The sequence below is a fragment of the Heterodontus francisci genome, unplaced genomic scaffold (assembly GCF_036365525.1).
Source record: "Heterodontus francisci isolate sHetFra1 unplaced genomic scaffold, sHetFra1.hap1 HAP1_SCAFFOLD_146, whole genome shotgun sequence".
Taxonomy (NCBI): Eukaryota; Metazoa; Chordata; class Chondrichthyes; order Heterodontiformes; family Heterodontidae; genus Heterodontus; species Heterodontus francisci.
Genome location: NW_027140336.1, coordinates 2,500,207 through 2,520,313, shown reverse-complemented (window position 1 = coordinate 2,520,313; position 20,107 = coordinate 2,500,207). Strand labels below are relative to the sequence as shown.

At 46.3% G+C, this 20,107-nt stretch overlaps 1 protein-coding gene across 1 annotated transcript in view; it reads right to left on the bottom strand.

Moving 5' to 3' along the window:
- Nucleotides 1–2,056: 2,056 nt before the first annotated feature.
- Nucleotides 2,057–20,107, bottom strand: part of LOC137359291 (probable G-protein coupled receptor 139) — a 42,609-nt gene continuing 24,558 nt past the window's right edge. The window contains exon 4 of the mRNA XM_068025329.1: nt 2,057–2,955. Within this exon, the coding sequence (XP_067881430.1) occupies nt 2,057–2,955 (899 nt within the window). The remainder of the gene's footprint in view (nt 2,956–20,107) is intronic.

Genomic DNA, 20,107 nt, shown 5'->3' with positions numbered 1-20,107 from the left:
GCACTGCATCTGGATCTAAAAGAAGCCTGGTTTGAACTGGTTATTTCCTGGTGCATGTGTGGAAATCTGTTCCATTCCAGCTTGCCTGACAGAGGCCTGATTTGAATTGGTCCTTTCTTGGTTTGTGTCTGATCGGCAGTCGGATCATTTGACGTGCAATTTGGAATTGCCATTTTAAATGACGTGAACTCTAGCCCTTTTGTGTGATATGCGTACGACTATTTTTAGTGACAGGCAGTGTGTCCATTTTATGTGATATACCGTGCGACTATTTTTAGTGACATGCAGAGCAGGCATTTTAAGTGATGTGCACTGTAACCATTTTAGGTGACATACACTGTGCCCCTACAAAGTGACATGTATTGCTGTCATTTTAAGTGCTATGCAATACCACCATTTTACTTGATAAGCACTACGGCATTTGAAGCAGTATGCAGTGCAGCCATTTTAAGTGACATTCACTGCAACCGTGTTAAGTGATCTGCTTTGCAACCATTATAAATGGCATGCTTTGTGCCTATTTAATGATATGCTATGCGACCATTTTATGAGACACGCATTGCACCCATTTTAGTTGACACGCCGTGTGGCCATTTGAACTGCAGCGATGTTAAGTAATATGCACTGCGGCCATTTTAAGTGATCTGCGGTGTGACCATTTTAAATTGCATGCTCTTTTGGTCATTTTTATTATTCATTCAGGGATGTGGGCGTCGCTCGCTAAACCAGCATTTATTGCCCATTCCTAATTGCCCTTGAGAAGGTGGTGGTAAGCTGACTTCTTGAACCGCTGCAGTCCATTTGGGGTAGGTATACCCACAGTGCTGTTAGGAAGGGAGTTCCAGGATTTTGACCCAGCGGCAATGAAGGAACGGCGATACAGTTCCAAGTCAGGATAGTGCGTGACTTGGAGGAGAACTTGCAGGTGGTGGTGTTCCCATGCATTTTCTGCCCTTGTCCATCTTGTTGGTAGAGCTCGCGAGTTTGGAAAATGCTGTCTAAGGAGCCTTGGTGCATTGCTGCAGTGCATCTTGTAGATGGTACACACTGCTGCCACTGTGCGTCGGTGGTTGAGGGAGTGGATGTTTGTAGATGAATTGCCAATCAAGCGGGCTGCTTTGTCCTGGATGGTGTCGAGCTTCTTGAGTGTTGGAGCTGCACCCATCCAGGCAAGTGGACAGTATACCATCACATTCCTGACTTGTGCCTTGTAGATGGTGGATAGGCTTTGGGGAGTCAGGAGGTGAGTTATTCGCCTCAGGATTCCTCGCCTCTGACATGCTCTTGTAGCCATGGTATTTATATGGCTACTCCAGTTAAGTTACTGGTCAATGGTAGCCCCTAGGATGTTGATATTGGGGGTTCAGCGATGGTAATGCTGTTGAATGTCAACGGGAGATGGTTAGATTATCTCTTGTTTGAGATAGCCATTGTCTGGCACTTGTGTGACGCGAATGTTACTTGGCACTTATGAGCCCAAGCCTGGATATTGTCCAGGTCTTGCTGCATTTCTACACGGACTGCTTTCGTATCTGAGGAGCTACGAATGGTGCTGAACATTTAACAATCATCAGCGAACATCCCGACTTCTGACCTTATGATTGAAGGTAGATCATTTAAGTGATATGCGCTGCCACCATTTTAAGTGTCATGCACTGCGTCCACTTTGATTATAGGCACTATGGCCATTTTAATTCACTGACAGTGTGGCCATCTTAAATGACCTGTACTGAGACCAGTACAAGTGATATGTGGTGTGGCCAGTTGAACTGACATGCACTATGACCATTTTAAGTGATATGCACTGCAGCCACATGCTCCGACCCCGCTCTGCCTCCTCAGTGACAGGCCCTGTCCCCGCTCTGCGTTCATACTGACAAGCCGCGCCCCTGCTCTTGCTGCATAGTGGCAGGTCCCGCCCCTGCTCTGCCTCCATCGTGACTGGTCCCGCAGCCGCTCTGTATCTGTAGTGATAGGCCCTGCCCACGCACTGTCTCCATTGTGACAGACTCTACCACCTGGCTGCTAGTAATAGTCAGTGATTCAGTTCATCTCATTATTGAATGAATTTAACAATTGTAGTGAAGGGATATTTCAGCACATTCTTCAACTGCTCTCTGAACTGAGTCTGGGTCACGGCATAAATTGCAATGTTTGTGCAGCAACTCAGGAGCTGCAGCATGAATCCCGACTCTCGCAGAAACAGAGGTAACCGGACCGACACAGACACCAACCACCCCATCCGGAACCATATTGAAAATATCATAAACACTGCCCATAACATTATGAAATTCCCCGAGATAACTAACAGCAAAATTATGGATTTCCTCCGACTCTCCATCTCTGGGTCTCTGCGACTCTCCCCACTGCTGTGAGCTCGCAGTCTCATGCGTCCTCTGCTGCTCACTAAAATGTGTCTGACGGTGAGAACGTTAAGCAGCAGAATCAGCACAAATGGGAGCCCCGGGGTTAGAATGTTGTGGAGGAGCTCGATTGTTCCCCAGACATGAGATTCCCGAATATCCAATGTCACAGAACAAAACCAGGGTTTGTTCCACAGCCGATATCGACCAGTTAACATAAAATACCAGGTGATGTTTTTTAAACAACTCAGCATAGTCACTGTCCCAAGAGCCACAGCCGCTGTTTGCGCACTGCAATATTTACTTTTCAGCTTCTGGCAACAAATGGCCACAAATCGATCAAAGGTGAACGTGACGGTGAACCAGACAGAACAGTCTGTGGCTGAATGAAGCAGGACGGCGTGGATATTACACATGGGGATGTACCGCAGGAACCGAAACTGTTCCCGATAAACAATGGGAATCTGCCTCAATATCAGGTCCAGGATAATGACCAGTAGATCCGCCGCTGACATGGCCACCAGGTAGCGAGTGACACATTTGGAGAGACCGCACTTTCCCCGAGACAGGATCCCAATCGTCAGCAAGTTAACTGTGAGGAAGGGAAAAAACAGAGAATTTATACATCAGGCTGGGAGCAAAGCTACCAGTTTGTTTGAGGACATATTGAGATTTATAAATGTGTTCCTGTATCCAGTGATGTATTGAAATGTTTGTGCTTGAAGAAACAAATGGGAAGTTCTGTGATACCATGGAATACAGGAGAGATTAAATACCAAAAGGATGATATTGAAATTGTTAAACTCAATGTTGAGCATAATCCTCCCCCTCCCTCCTTTCCCTGTCTGATTTAAAAACTGTTCCATCTCCATTCTCTCCCAGTTCTGATGAAGGGCTACAGACCTGAAACATTAACTCTGTTTCTCTCTCCACAGATGCTGTCAGAACTGCTGAATATTTCCAGCTTTCTCTGTTTTTATTTCAGATTTCCAGCATCATCAGAACTTTGTTATTCTATAGAAAGTTAAATGTTGGACTGACTGACAAATTCTGTCTCAATGTTAGTGGTGTGATCGGTGTTTGTGTGTGTGCGTCTATCAGACTCAGTGTTTGTGGTGTAATGTGTGTTTGTGTGTGTGTGTGTGTGTGTGTGTGTGTGTCAGTGCTGCGGTGTGATCTCTGTGTGGCTCTGTGTGTTTGCATACATCAACATTCGAACATAAGAAATAGGAGCAGGAGTAGGCCATTCAGCCCCTCAAGCTTGCCCCACCGTTCAATAAGATCATGGCTCATCTGTCCCAGGCCTCAACTCCTCTTTCGGGCCTGCTCCGCCTAATCCTCAACTCCCCGTAATTTCAAAAATCAATCTACATCCTCCTTAAATATATTTACTGACCTAGACTCCACAACTTTCTGAGGCAGAGAATTCCAGTGATTCTCCACCCTCTGAGAGAAGAAGTGCCTTCGCATCTCAGATTTAAATGTGTGCCGCCTTATTCTGTAACTATGTCCCCTAGTTCGAGATACCCCCACTACTGGAAACATCTTCTCAACATCTACCCTATCAAGCCCCCTTAAAATCTTATATGTTTCGATAAGATCACCTCTCATTTTTCTAAACTCCATTGAATAAAGGATTAACCTGTTTAGCCGTTCTTGATAGGACAGGCCCTTCATCCCAGGAATCAGCCTAATGAACCTTTTCTGAACTGCCTCCAATGATAGTATATCCTTCCTTAAATACGGGGACCAAAACTGTACACCGTACTCTAGGTGTGGCCTCACAAACACCCCATACAGTTGTAACAAGACTTCCCTATTTTTAAACTCTAACTCCCTAGCAACAAAGGCCCACATTCCATTTGTCTCCCTAATTATTTGATGCAACTGCATACTAACCTTTTGTGTTCCATACACATGAACATCCATATCCCTTTACACTGCAGTATTTTATAGTCTTTCTCCATCTAAATAATAATCTGCCTTTTTAGTATTTGTACCGAAGTGGATAACCTCCCACTTTCCCATATTGATCACTATCTGCCAAGTTTTTGCCCACTCACTTAAACTATCTATATCCCTTTGCAGATTCTTTGTGTCCTCATCACAACATGCCTTCCCGCCTATTTTTGTATTGTCAGCAAATTTGGATGAACTTCACTCTGTCCCTTCCTCCAAGTCATGAATATAGATAGTAAATAGTTGACGCCCGAGGACGGATCCTTGTGGCATCCCACTAGTTACGGCTTTACAACCTGAAAAAGACCCATGATCCCGACTCCCTGTCTTCTGTATGTTAGCCTGTCCTCAATCCATTCCAGCACATTATCCCCAATATCCTGAGCTCTTATTTTGTGCAATAACCTTTTATGTCACAAGTTATCAAACGCCTTCTGAAAATCCAAAAACACTACCTTTACTGATTCCCCTTTATCCACTCTGCTTGTTATATCCTCAACGAACCCTAACAAATTTGTCAATCGTGATTTCCCTTTAATAAAACCATGTTGACTCTGTTTGATTACATTATGTTTTTCTAAATGTCCTGCTATTTCTTACTTAATAATGGACTCCAGCATTTTCCCAATGACTGATGTTAAGCTAACTGGTCAATAGTTTCCTGCTTTCTGTTTCCCTCCTTTCTTGAATAGGCATGTCACATTAATGGTTTTCCAATCCGCTGGTACGCTACCGGAATCCAGTGAGTTCTGGTATATTATGACCAATGCCTCCACTATCTCTGCAGCCACTACTTTTAAAACCCTTGGATGCAGACCATAATGTCCTGGCGACTTGTATGCCTTTAGTCCCATCAGATTGTCCAGCACCTTTTCCGGGGTGATAGAGATTGTTACAAGTTCCTTCCTCCCATTTACACCTTGCTCATCTGCTATTGTTGGGATGTTTGTAATGTCCTCCACCGTGAAAACTGATGCAAAATATTGGTTTAAATTATCTGCCATTTTCCTGATCCCTGTTATTAATTCGGCAGTATCATCCTTTAAGGCTCCCACACTTAATTTAGCTACTTTCTTCAGTTTTTATATACCCGGAGAAGCTCTTACTGTTTGCTTTTGTATTTCTTGTCATTTTATTCTCATAATCAATTTTCTCCCTCTTTATTAGTTTTTTAGTCATCCACTGCTGGTTTCCAAAAAAAATCCCAATGCTCTGGCCTACCACTCGTTTTCTCCGCATTGCATGCTTTTGCTTTTGTTTGGATCCCATCCTTAACTTCCTTTGCTATACATGGGTGGTTCATCGTTCTCTGCGTTTCCTTCCTTCTGACTGGAATAAATGTTTGCTGAGTGGTATGAAATATCTGCTTCAAAGTCTGCCACTGCTGATCTACTGACTTTCCCTGTAGCCTATCTTCCCAGCCTGCTTTAGGCAAGTCTTTCATCATACCTCTGTAATTACCCTTGTATAAGTTGAAGAAACTAGTTTGAGACGCGAGTTGATGACCCTCAAACACAATTTTAAATTCTACCATGTTATAATCACTTCCCCCAAAAGGATCCTTAACTACGAGATCGCTTATTAATCCTAGCTCATTACACAATACCAAATCTAAAATAGCCTGTTACCTGGTAGGTTCTGAAACGTATTGCTCTAAGTAACAACCCCTGAGGCACTCTACAAATTTGTCCCCATGCTACCCTTGCTAATTTGATTTGTCCAATCTATATGCAGACTAAAATCACCCATGATAATTGCTGTGCCCTTCTTACACACCTACATTATTTCCTGATTAATATCTTCCCCTACAGAGAGGCAACTCTTCAGGGGCCGATGGACTACTCCCACCCATGATTTCTTTCCCTTGCTAATCCTTATTTCCACCCAAACTAATTCTATACCACGATGTATTTCACCTATATCATTACTCACAACTACATTGATCCCTTCCTTTAATAACAAAGCTAGCACACCTCCTTTTCCTTTTTGTCTATTCTTCCAGAGCGTTGAATATCCTTGAACATTAAGTCTAGTCCTGGTCATCCTGTAACCATGTCTCTGTGATAGCTATCCAATCATATTCATTTATTTCTATCTGTGACGTCAGTTCATCTATCTTTTTATAAATGCTACGTGCATTCAGATAAACAGCCTTAAGCTTTGAGCTTTTACCATTTTTTACCTACTCTTGTTCTAATTTCTGCTGTACTCTTATGCTTGTATTCTGTGTCCCTTCCTGCCACTCTCTGATTAATGCATGATTCTGCACTACCCTGCACCTCTGCTCTCTCGTTACTTTTCGACTTTTTAAACTTCCCTTTAATTGAACCATCCCCCCACCAACGCCTCAGCTCCCCCACCCCCCCTCCCCACTATTTATTTTAAAACCTTATCTACAACCCTGGTTATACGATTCGACAGGACACTGTTCCCAGCATGGTTCAAATGAAGCCCAACCCAACGGAACAGCTGCCTCTTTCCCCAGTACTGGTGCCAGTGTCCGATGAATCGGAACCCATTTGTGTGTGTACATGTGTGCGTCTGTGTATCTCTGTTTGTATCTGGCTCAGGGCTTGGCGTGTAAAGTGAGTGTGTGTGTGTGTGTGTGTGTGTGTGTGTGCGCGTATGTGTGCGTGTGTGTGTGTGTGTCTGGCTCAGTGGCTGGGCTGTGATTTGTGTGTGTGTGTGCGCGAGTGTGTATGTGTGTGTGTGTCATGCGTCTGTGTATGTGTGAGAGAGAGAGCGTTCTTGTGTGTGCGCGTTTGGCTCAGAACCTGGGTTGTGATATGTGTACGCCAATGTGTGCGTGTGAGTGTGTGTGTGTGAGCGCCACATGTATGTGAGTGTGTGTGGCTGAGTGTGTGTGTGTGAATATGTGTGGGTCTACGCATCTGGTTCACTGCCTGGGGTGTGACGTGATGTGTGCGTGTGTGTGTGTCTGTGTGTCTGACTCAGTGCCTCGGGTGTGGTGTGTGTATGTGTTTGTCTGGCTCTGTGCCTGGGGTGCGATGTGAGTGTGCATGTGTGTGTTTGCGTGTGTGTACCTGTGTTTGTGTGGGTGTGTGTGTGTCTGTGTATCAGTCTGTTTGTTTGTTTCAGGCATGGGTTGTACTGTGTGTCTTTGTGAGATTGTGCGTGTGTTTGTGTGCGTGTTTGTTTGCGTGTCTTTGTGTGCGTGGGTCTGTTTATATCTGACTCAGTGACTGGTGCGTGAATAGAGTGTGTATGTTTGTGTGTGTGCGTGTGTATGTTTGTGTGTGTGTGTGCGTGTGTGTGCACACGCGCATGTGTGGGCGTCTGTGTGTCTGTCTGTGAGTCTGTTTATATCTGGCTCAGTGCCGTTCGTATAATGGGTGTGTGAGTCTGTGTGGCTTGTGTGCATGTTTGCATCTGGTTCAGAGCCTGGTGTTTGAAGAGGGAATGTGTTTGCTAAAGTGTGTTTATCTGGCTCAGGGCCTGGCTATGCTTTGTGTCTTCGTGTGTGTTATTGTGTGCGTGTATGTCTGACTTAGTGCCTTGGGAATTATGTGCTGTTGTGTGTGTGTCTCAGTGCTTGTGCTGTGCTGTGTGCATGTGTGTCTCAGAGAGTCAGAGACTGGGCTGTGCTCTGTGTCTGTGTGTGTGTGTGCATGTTTGTGTGTGTGTACGTCTGTTTGTATCTGACTCAGTGCCAGGTATGTAAGAGGGTGTGCATGTATATCTGTTTGTATCAGACAAAGTGATTGGCATGTAAAGAGAGTGTGTGCCTGTATCTGTGTGTGTGAGTGCCTCAGGGCCTGGGCTGTCTGTGTGTGTGTGTCTGTGTGCGCGTGTGTGTGTCCGTCTGTGAGTTTCTCTCAGGATTTGCGTTGTTCTCTGTGCCTGCATGTGCGTGTTTGAGTTTTATGTCTCAGGGCCTGTTTTGGGCTGTATGTCAGAGTGTCTGTATGTCTGGGTGCCTCCGTGCTTGTGTTTTGTCTGTGTGTGTGTCTCACAGGGCCTGGACTGTGCTGTTTGTCATTGTCTGTGTGTATTTGTATGTGGCTGTGTGTGCTTGCGTATCTGTCTTTGTATGTGTGTCTGTGTGTCTGCGTGTGCGTGTGTGAGTATCTGTGGGGGTGTCCTTGCGTGTGTTTCTGTCCGTTTGTGTGCATGTGTGTCTGTGTGCGCGCACCTCAGTCCTGTGTGTTCTTTTATCTGTGTGTGTATGTGTGTAAGTGTGCACGTTCATGTCCGTGTGTGTTTGTGCCTGCGTATGGATTTGTCTCACAGCCTGGGTTATGCTGTGTGTGTGTGTATGTGTGTGTGTGTGTGTGTGTGTGATTGTGTGTGTGTCTGTCTGTCTGTCTGTCTGTGTGTGTGTCTCAGACATGCGTTGTGCCCTGTGTATCTCTGTCTGTGTGTGTATGCGTGTGTGTGTTTGCCTCAGGACTTGGATTGTGCTGTGTGTGTCTGTGAGTGTGTATATGTGTGTTTGTGCAATTCTATGTCCCAGACTTGCTTTGCACTGTGGTGTGTTTGTTTTTGTGTGTTTTGCATCTCAGGGCCTAGCTTGCGCTGTGTATCTATGTTTCTGTGTATATATGTCTATGTGTTTGACTGGTTCACTGCTGTGGTGTGATCTGTGTTCTTGTGTGTGTGTGTGTGTGTGTGTGTGTCTATCTGTCAGTGTGTCGGTGTGTCTTTGTGTTTTTCTGTGTCTTAGTCAAGTGTTGTGCTTTGTGTGTGTGTGTATGTGCTTCCCTCAGGGCAGTGCCGTTCTATGTGTTCTTGTGTGTTTGTGTGATTGGCTCAGGGTCTGCGTTCTGCTGTGGTGCGTGTTTGTGTATCAGGTCCTCGATTCTTCTGTGTGTCTATGTGGTTGTGTGTTTTCCTCAGGGCCAGGGTTGTGCTATGTGTGTGTGCGTGTTTGTGTGTGTGTGTTTACCTCAGGCGTGTGCTGTGTACGTGTCTACATGTGTCTATGTGTGTGCATCTCTCACTCAATGCCTGGGTTCTGCTGCGCTGTGTTTGTGTATCTGGACTTTGACAGTGCTGTGTGGCTCTGTGTATGTGTTTGTGTGTGTGTCTGTTTGCCTCACTTCCTGGGTTGTGCTATGTGTGTTTGTGTGAGTTTGTGGGTGTGTGGGTGTGCGGGTGTGTGTGTGTGTGTGTGCATTTCTTTGCCTCAGACCTACGTTATGTTGTGGTGTGTTTGTGCCTGCGTTTGTGTGTGTGTGTGTGCATGTGCGTGTTTGCATTTGTCAGGCTCTGCGCCTGGGCTAAAATGTATATGCTCCTGTGCGTCTATGCGTGTGATATGCCTGTGTATGTGCACGAGTTAGTCTGCATTCCTGTGTGTCTGTCTGCCTGGGTTGCAATCCCTGTGTGTGCGATTGTGTGTGCGATTGTGTGTGCGTGTGCGTGTGTGTGTGTGTGTGTCTGTCTGTCTGTCTCCATGCCTGGGTTGTGATCCGTGTGTGTGCACGTGCGTGAGTGTGTGTATGTGTCGAAATGATGTGTTTGTGTCTCTGAGTGGGTGCCTCTGTGTGCATGTGTGTGTCAGTGTCTGGGTGTGAGTGAGTGCATGTGTCTGTGTGTGTGTGTGCGCATGTGTGTGTGTGTGTGTGTGTGTGTGTGAGTATGTACGTTTGTTTGTGTGAGTCTGGCTCAGTGCCTGGGATATGACCTCTGTCAGTACGTTTGTGCATGTGTGTGTGTGTGCTCATCAGTGCCTGATTTGTAATATATCTGTGTGTGTGTGTATTTCTGTGACTGCCTCAGTGTCTGTGGTGCGATCTCATGCATGTCGTTGTGTAACTGTGGCTCCGTAAATGTGTCTTAACTGTATGTGTTTGAGTATATGTGTGTCTGTTAGTGTGACTGGAACACTGCCTGGAGTGTGATTCATATGTGTGTTTGCGTGTGTGCCTGTGTGTGGATTTGTCTGAGGACCGGGGTTGTGCTCTATGTGAGTGTGTGTGCGTCTGTATGTTTCTGCATTTTTGTGTTTCCCAGGGATTGGGTTGTGATTTGTGTGTGCCTGGGATATGACCTGTGTTGGTGTGTGTGTGTGTGTATGTGTTTGTGTTCCTCAGTGCCTGCTTTGTAATCTTTGTGTGTCTGTTTCTGAGTCTGGCTCAGCGCCTGTGGTGTGAACTCATGTGTGTGTCCGTGTATCAGGCTCATTAACTGGGGTTAAACTGTGTTTGTGTGTTTGTGTCTGTGTGGATGTTTCTGTGTGCATGTGTGTTTTTCTTTCTGTTATGGGTGTGAGTGTGTGTGCACACACGTGTATGTGCATTTTGTGTCTCGTGGCCTAGACTGTGCTCTGTGTGTGTGTTCCTGTGCGGGGGTTTCTGAAAGACTGGGTTGTGCTCCGTGTGTGTGTGTGTGTCTCCCTTTCTATCTTTGTGTGCATGTCTAGATGTCAAGGCCTGGCTTGTTGTGTCTATCTATTTGTGCATTTTTTATTATTTCATGGGATGTGGGCGTCGCTGGCCAGGCCAGCATTTATTGCCCGTCTCTTATTGCCCTTGAGAAGGTGGCGGTGAGCTGCCTTTTGAACCGCTGCAGTCCATGTGAGGAACGAAAACCCACAGTGCTGTTTGGAAGGGAGTTCCAGGATTTTGACCCAGTGACAGTGAAGGAACGGTGATATAGTTCCATGTCAGGATGGTGTGTGACTTGGAGGGGAACTTGCAGGTGGCGGTGTTTCCCATGCATTTTCAGCCCTTGTTCTTTTATGTGGTAGAGGTCGCGGGTTTGGAAGGTGCTGTCTAAGGAGCCTTGGTGCATTGCTGCAGTGCATCTAGTATACGTTACGCACTGCTGCCACTGTGTGTTGGCGGTGGAGGGAGTGCATGTTTGTAAATAGGGGTGCTAATCAAGCGGGGTGCTTTGTTCTGGATGGTGTCGAGCTTCTTGAGTGTTGTTGGAGCTGCGCACACCCAGGCAAGTGGACGGTATTCCATCACACTCCAGACTTTTGCCTTTTAGATGGTGGACAGGCTTTGGGGAGTTAGAAGGTGAGTTACTCGCCCTTTGAGCCTGTTCCACCATTCATTATCATCATGGCTGATCATCCAACTCAGTAGCTTGTTTCGGCTTTCGTCACATACCATTGATCCCTTTCGACCCAAGAGCTATATCTAACTCCTTTTTGAAAACATTCAATGTTTTGGCCTCAACTTCTTTCTGTGGTAGCGAATTCCACAGGCTCACCACTCTCTGGGTGAAGAAAATTTCTCCTTAACTCAATCCTGAAAACTTTATGCTGTATCCTTAGACTATGACCCCAGGTTCTGGACCTCCTCACCATCGGGAACATCTTTCCTGCATCTACCTTATCAAGCCATAGAGAGAAACAGTACCAAAGCAGGCACCTCGGCCCACCGAGTCTGTCCCGATCATCAACCACCCATTTATATTAATCCTACTTCCCTCTCATATCCACACCTTCTCTCAATTCTCTTAACTACACTAGGGACAATTTATAATGGCCAATGTAACTATCAACCTGCAAGGCTTTGGTATGTGGGAGGAAACCAGAGCACCCGGAGGAAACCCATGTGGTCCCAGGGAGAATTTGCAAACTCCACACAGACAGTACCCAGAACCGAACTTGGGTCGCTGGAACTGTGGTGCTAACCACTGCGCCACTGATGTTAGAATTTTATCGGTTTCTATGAGATTTCCCCCCTCACTCTTCTGAACTCCAGCGAATATAATCCTAACCGATTCAATCTCTCCTCATATATCATTCCTGTCATCCCAGGAATGAGTCCGGTAAACATGTGCTGCACTCCCTGGAGACCAAAATTGCACATAACATTCCAGGTGTGGCCTCACAAAGGTCCTGTCTAATTGCAGTAAGACATCCCTGCTTCTGTACTCGAATCCTCTCGCTATGAAGGCCAGCATGCCATTTGCCTTCGTTACTGCTTGCTTCACATGCATGCTTACCTTCAGCGACTGGTGTACGAGAACACCCAGGTCTCGCTGCATATTCCCCTCTCTCAGTTTACAGCCATTCAGATAATAAACTACTTTCCTGTTTTTACTGCAGCTGCCATGCATTAACCCACTCATTCAACTTGTTCAAATCAGCCTGAAGCCTCTCTGCATCCTCCTCACAACTCACCCTCCCACCCAGTTTTGTGTCATCATCAAATTCGGAGATATTACATTTATTTCCCTCATCTAAATCATTAATGTATATTGTGAATAGCTGGGGTCCTAGCACCAATTCCTGTGGTACCCCACTAGTCACTGCCTGCCATTCAGAAAAATACCCATTTATTCCTAGTCTTTTTTTCCTGTCCACCAACCAATACACCACCCCCAATCCCAATGCCAGTGTTGCAGCTGTACTGGAACAGCTTGGCTAGGGGCGCATCACGTTCTAGAGCGCAGTCCTCAGTACTATTGCTGGAATATTTTCAGGGTCCATAGCCTTTGCAGTAAACAGTGTCTTCAGCCGTTTCTTGATATCACGCGAAATGAATCAAATTGGCGAAGCATCTGTCATGCTGGGGACTTCAGGCGGAGGCCGAGATAAATCATCAACTGGACACTTCTGGCTGAAGATTGTTGCAAATGCTTCAGCCTTATCTTTCCCACTGAAGTGCTGGGCTCCTCCATCATTGAGGGTGGGGATTTTTGTGGAGTCACCTCCTCCAGTTAGTAGTTTAATTGTCCACCAACATTCACCGTTGGATGTGGCAGGACTGCAGAGATTAGATCTGATCCGTTGGTTATTGATCACTTAGCTCTGTCTATTTCATGCTGCTTATGCAGTGTGACACACAAGTAGCCCTGTGTTGTAGCTTCACCAGGTTGATACCTCATTTTGAGGTATGCTTGGTGCTGCTCCTGGCATGCCCTCCTGCACTCTTCATTGAACCAGGGTTGGTCCCCTGGCTTGATGGTAACGGTACGTTGGGGCATCGGCCAGGCCATGAGGTTACAGATTGTGGTTCAGTACAATTCTGCTGCTGTTGATGGCCCACAGCGCCTCATGGATGCCCTGTTTCGCACTGCTTGACCTGTTCGAAATCTATCCCATTTAGCACGGTGATAGTGCCACTCAACATGATGGATGTTATCCTCAATGTGAAGGCGGGACTTCCTCTCCACAAGGACTGTGCGGTGGTCACTCCTACCACTAATGTCATGGACAGATGGCAGGTAGATTGGTGAGGACCAGGCCAAGTATGTTTTTCCCTCTTGTTGTTTCCATCACCACCTGCTGCATATCCAGTCCAGGAGCAATGTCCTTGAGCACTTGGCCAGCTCGATCAGCAGTGGAGCCAGCGAGCCACTCTTGGTGATGGACATTGAAGTTCCCCCACCCAGACTACATTTTGCTCCCTTGCCACCCTCAGTGGTTCCCAACATGGAGAATCACTGATTCATCAGTTGAGGGAGGGCGGTAGGTGGTAATCCACGGAAGTTTTCCTTGCCCACGTTTTACCTGATACCATGAGACATCATGGGGTCAGGAGTCGATGTTGAGAAGTCCCAGGGCAACACCCTCCTGACTGTAAAGTACTGCACCGACCCCTCTTCTGGGTCTACCTTGCCCGTGAGACAGTATATGCCTGAGGATAGTGATGGCAGTATCTGGGTCATTGTCTGTATGATTCCGTAAGTACGCCTATGTCTGGCTGTTGCTTGACTAGCCTGTGGGACAGCTCTCCCCACTTTGGCACAAGCCTCCAGATGTTAGCAAGGAGCAATTTTCAGGGTGGACGGGCTGGGTTTGCCGTTGTCGGTGCCGAGGTCGATGCCAGGTGGTCCGTCCAGTTTTATTCCTGTTTTATTGACTTCACAGCGTGAGATACAATTGAATGACTTGCTCGGCCATTTCAGAGGGAATTTATGCGTCAACTACATTGCTGTGGGTCCAGAGTCACATGTCGGCCAGACTAGATAATGACAGCAGATTTCCTTCCCGAAAGGACATTCGACTAGCCTTTAATTCCAGATTAACTAATTGAATTCGAATTCCACCGTCTGCTGTGGAGGGATTCGAACCCATGCCCCCAGAGCAATACCCTGGATCTCTGGGTTTTTAGTCCAGTGACAATACCACTGCACCATTGTGTGTTTCTGTGTCTGTGTCTGTGTCAGTGTGTATTTTTCAGGTCCTGGGTTTTGCTGTGTGGCTTCGTGTGTCTGTACATTTGTGTGTTTGTTGTCTCAGTGTTTCTTTTGTACTGTGCGTGCATGTGTGTGCCAAAGTGCCTGGGATTTGTTGTGTATGTGCCTGTGTCGCTGTGTTTGCAAGTCCGTGTGTGTGCATGTGTGCGCATGCCTGTGTGCATGCGTATGGGTTTGCCACAGTTTGGGTTGTGCAGTGCGTCTGCATGTGTGTGTGCATGTGTGTTTTATGTATCAGGGCGTGTGTTGTGCTCTGTGAGTATGCGTGTGTGCGCACATGTGCACATGTACATATTTGCTTCAGGGTCTGGGCGTGCTGTGTGTGTCAGAGTGAGTATGTGGATTGATGTGTCTCAGACCTGTATTTTGCTGTGGCATGTTTGTATCTGTGTGTGTGTGTGGTGTGTGGGTGTGGCTGTGTGTGTTTTTGTCTCAGGGCCTGGGTTTTGCTGCTTTATGTGTTTGTGTATCAGGACCTCGATTGTGCTGTGCTTCTATGCGTGTTGTGTGTGTGTGTTTATGTGTGCAAGTGTTTGCTTCAGGGCCTGGGTTTTGCTGTGCTGTGTGTTTGTGTATCAGGTCCTCGATTGTGATGTGCATCTATGCGTGTTGTGTGTTTGTGTGTGTGTGTGTGTGTGTGTGTGTGTGTGTGAGAGAGTGTTCCTCAGTGCCTGCTTTTAATCTTTGCCTGTGTGTTTCGTTCTGTGTCTGGATGTTTATGTGTGCGTGTTTGTGTTTGTGTATGTTTATGGGGGCAGGGGCGTGCACGCGTCTGTATGCCTGTTCTTGAGTCTCAGGGCCTACATTGTTTTGTGTATGTTTGTGTGTGTGCGTGTGTGTGTGTGTGTGTGTGTGTGCGTGTGTGTGTGTGAGTGTGTCTTATGGCCTGGGTTGCCATGTTTGTGTGTGTTTGGGGTGGAAAGGGGTTGCGTGAGTGTGGGGGGTGAGTGTGTGTGCATGTGCAAATGTGTGTTTGCATCAGTGTCTGTGTTGATGTGTGAGTGTGTGTGTCTCAGGCCATGGATTGCACTCTGTGTTTGCGTGTGTGTGTGTGTGTGTGTGTGTAGTGTGTGTGCAGGTGTACGTGTGTGGCTGTCGCAGGGCCTGTGTTGTGCTACATGTCTGTGTGTATTTGTCGTTTGTGTGTACATGTGTGCCTTTGTGTATCTCAGTGTTTCTGCTGTGCTGTACGTGTGTGTGTTTGCGTCAGGGCCAGGGCTGTGATGTGTGTGTGTGTGTGTGTGCGTGTGTCCTTGTGTTTGTGTGTATGTATGCATGTGTGTGCGTGTGTGTCTATGTCTATGTGTGTATGTGTGTGCATGCGTGTGCATTTGCTTCAGGGCGTGGGCAGTGTGTGTGTGTGTCCCAATGTTTCTGTTGTTCTCTGCGTGCGTGTGTGTGCCTCAGGGCCTGGGCTATGGTGTGTTTGTGTGTGTGTATGTGTGTGTGTGTGCCTGGATGTCTGTGTTGTAGTCTGTGTGTATTTGTGCATGTGAGTGTGTGCTTGTGTGTATGTGTCTCAGGTGTGAGTTGTGCTTTGTGTCTTCATGTACCTGAGTGTGTGTGAGTGCACACGCTTGTGTGTGTGTCTATGTGTGGGTTTGTCTCAGGGCCTGGGATGTGCTTTGTGCCAGTGTTTGTGTCTCTGTGATTATCTTGTGCTGTGTGTGCATGTATATCTCAGGACCTGAGCAATGGCGTGTGCCTGTGTTTGTGTGTGTGTGTCAGGCCCGAGGTTGTGCTTTGTCTTCCTGTGTGTGTGTTTGAATGTACCGGTGTGTGCTTGTGTGCCTCAGTGATTCTGTTGTGCTATGCCTGTGTGTGCGTGCCTCAGCGCCTGGGTTGTGCTGTGTGTGTGCATGTGTGGATGTGTTTGTGTGTGTTTGTATCCGTGTTTGGGTGCGTCTCTGCATGTGCACGTGGACGTGTGTGCTTGTCTTCCAGGAAGGCCTACCTTGAAGAAATTCTGTTCTTCTCTTCCAGAGCTTAGGGCCTCAGCAGCTGAAGGCACGGCCACCAAGGATGGAGTAATTAAACTCGGGGCTGCTCAAAAGGCCAGAATTAGATGAATACAGATATCTTGGAGGGTTGAAGGTCTGGAGGGGATTACAGAGATATCGAGGGATGAGGCAATGAGAGATTTGAAAAGAAGGCTGAGAGTTTAATATTGAGGTGTTGCTGACCAGGATCCAATGTAGGTCAGTGAGTACAGGGGGTGATGGGTGAACATGACTTGGTGTGAGTTAGGACAGGGGCAGCAGTGTTTTGGATAACCTCAAGTTTATGGAGGGAGACCAGCGAGGAGTTTGTTGGAAAAGTCATGTTTGCAGGTAAAACAAGCAAGGGGGAATGTTTCATCAGCAGAAGAGCTGAGAGAGGGGCAAAGTTGGATGATGATACGGAGATGGAAATAGGCAGTTTTAGTGATAGCGTGAATATTTGGTAGGAAGCTCATCGCAGGGTCAACTATGGCACCCGGTTTTGAACAGTTTGGTATAGTATCAGACATTTGCCAAGGAGAGGGATGGAGTCTGTAGCTAGGAAATGTTTGAAGTGGGGTTTGAAAACGCTGGCTTCAGTCTTCCTAATATTTAATTGGCATGGCGGATGTGAAGGAAATGTTATTTATATGATTGATTCATGGGATGTGGGTGTCGCAGGCTGGACCAGCATTCATTGCCCGTCCCTAATTGCCCTTGAGAAGGTGATGGTGAGCTGCATGTGGATGAATGAGGAGAGATAATACAATCTAAATGGCACAACCTTCAAGGTGGTGAGAATAATCTGCTGTGTTTGTGTGCAATCTTTGACGTTAGCTGGGCAGCTTAACAAACAGTTAGGAAAGAAAATAGATTCCTAGGCTTTTATTAATAGAGAAACAGGGTAGAATAGTCAGGATGATATGCTAAAGCTATAGAAAAGACTTTTATAATATTCCTCACTATCCCAGGTCCCAAACACTCCTTTCAGATGAAGCAACGATTTACTTGCACTTCTTTCAATGTATTATACTGCATTCGCTGTTCACAATGTGGTCTCCTTTCCATTGGGGAGAGCAAACACAGACTGGGTGACCGCTTTGTGGAAAACTTCCGCTCAGTCCGAAAGCATGACCCCGAGCTTCCGGTTGCTTGCCATTTCAACACACCCCCTGCCCGCGTGCTCATATCACCGTCCTGCGATTGTTGCAGTGTTCCAGTGGACATCAACGCAAGCTCTAGGAACAACACCTCATTTATCGATTCGGCACACCACAGCCTGCTGGACTGAACATTGTGTTCAATAATTTCAGAGCATGACGGGCCCCTATTTGACTTATATTTTTAGTTATTTTTTCTTTGTTCTTTTTTATTTTTGTGTGTATATTTTATTTTATTTTTGTTCAGTTTGTTTCTACTGTGCCTAGCCAATGTTTTTTTTCATGTTTGTGCTTGCGGCTGTTCCGTTTACAATCCATTAAGACCCTATCTGTACCAATGCATTGTCTTTCAGCACACTATTAACATATTGTTAGCCTTTGCTCCATGTCCTTCGGGTCAGTTATTCTGTGACGTTGTCCTATCAAAATCTCTTTTGTTATCTCTTGCTGCACCCCGCTTTACTTGGTTAAAACGTTTTACATTTTTTATATCTGCCAATTCTGAAGAAGGGTCACTGACCTGAAACGTGAATTCTGCTTTTCTCTCCACAAATGCTGCCAGACCTGCTGAGTATTCCCAGCATTTCATGTTTTTACTTCAGATTTCCAGCAGCTGCAGTATTTTGATTTTATTATAGAAAAGACTACTTCGGCTCCACCTGGAGTATTGTGCCCAATACTGGGAACCACACTTTAGGAAGGACATGAATCCTTTGGAGAGGAGACAGAAGAGTTTTACTGTAACTTTTCCAGGGATGAGGGATTGCAGTTATGTAGCTGGGATTAGAGTCACCGTCATACCGTCTGAAGCAGTATGTTGATGGCCCTACTCGAGAAGGGGCTACACTCGACCTCCACTTAGTAAATGAGGCTGGTCAGGAGGTTGATGTGCCAGGATCCTTTTGCGATCCGTGACTATAGCTCTGTAAGCTTCAAATTAGTTATGGAAAAGGATAGGACTGGTCTCAGGTTGACGTCCTAAATTGGGAGAAGGAGAATTTCGATGGCATCAGACAGGAAAACTCAAAAGTTGAATGGGAGAGGCTCTTTAAAGGTAACGGGACGTCTGGCAAGTGGGAGGCTTTTACCAGTGAGCTAGGAAGAGTTCAGGGCCGGGATGTTCCTGTTAGATTAAAGGAAAAGGCTGATAAGTTTAGGGAACCTTGGTTGACGAGGGATATTGAGTGTCTGGTCAGGACAAAGAAGGAGGCATATGTCAGGAAAAGGCAGCTGGGATCAAGCGAGTCCCTCGAGGAGTACAGGGGATGTAGGAGCACACTTAAGACGGACTTTATTTTATTCATTCATGGGATGTGGGCGTTGCTGGCCAGGCCAGCATTTACTGCCCATCCCTAATTGAGTGGCTTGCTGGACCATTTCAGAAGGCATGTAAGAGTCAACCACATTGCTGTGGGCCTGGTGTCACATGTAGGACAGCCGATTTCCTTTCCTAAACGACATTAGTTATATAGATGGGTTTTTACAACAATCGAAAATGGTTTCATAGCCATCATTAGACTAGCTTTTTAATTAAAGATTTATTCATTGAATTCAAATTACTCCTTCTGCTGTGATAAGATTTGAACCCATGCCCCCAGAGCAATACCCTGGATCGCTGGGTTATTAGTCCACTGATAATACTACTGCGCCACCGAATCCCCCAGTCGAAAAGGGGCCATGAGATTTCCCTGACATATAAGACAATGGAGAGTCCTAAAAGATTCTATTGGTATATTAAGAGTAAAAGTGTAGCTAGAGAGAGAGTATGTCCACTTAACGATCAGGGTGACAATCCATGTGTGGAGCCACGGGAAATGGGCGCGGTCTTAAATGAGTATTTCTCGCCCATATTTACCATGGAGAAGGTCATGGAAGCTGGTGAGTTCAAGGGAGGGAACACCGATATCCTGGAACATATCAACAACATTTCTCTTTCCACAGATGCTGCCAGACCAGCTGAGTGATTCCAGCATTTCTTGCTTTTGTTACAAATGGGGACGTGCTGGAAGTTTTGAAGTGCATTAAGGTAGATAAATCCCCAGGGCCTGACCAGGTGTATCCCAGGATGCTATGGGAAGCAAGGGAGGAGATTGCTGGCGCCTTGGTAGATATTTCTGTATCATCGGCTGAAGTACTGGAAGACTGGAGGACAGATAATGTTGTCCCTTTATTTAAGAATGGCAGCAGGGACAAGCTAGGAAACTGCAGGCCAGAGAGCCTGGCAGCAGTGGAGGGAAAGGTATTGAAAGGAATTCTGAGAGACAGGATCGAAATGCATTTGGAAAGGCATCCTCTGATTAGGGATAGCCAGCATGGCTTTGTGCATGGGAAATCATGTCTCACGAATTTGATTGCGTTTTTCGAGGAGGTGACCAAGAGGATTGACGAGGACAGGCCGATGGAAATTGTCTACATAGACTTTAGCAAGGCCTTTGACAAGGTTCTGCATGGTAGGCTGGTCCAGAAGGTTCGAACATATGGGATCCAGGGTGAGCTAGCAAATTGAATATGAAAGAGGGTGGTA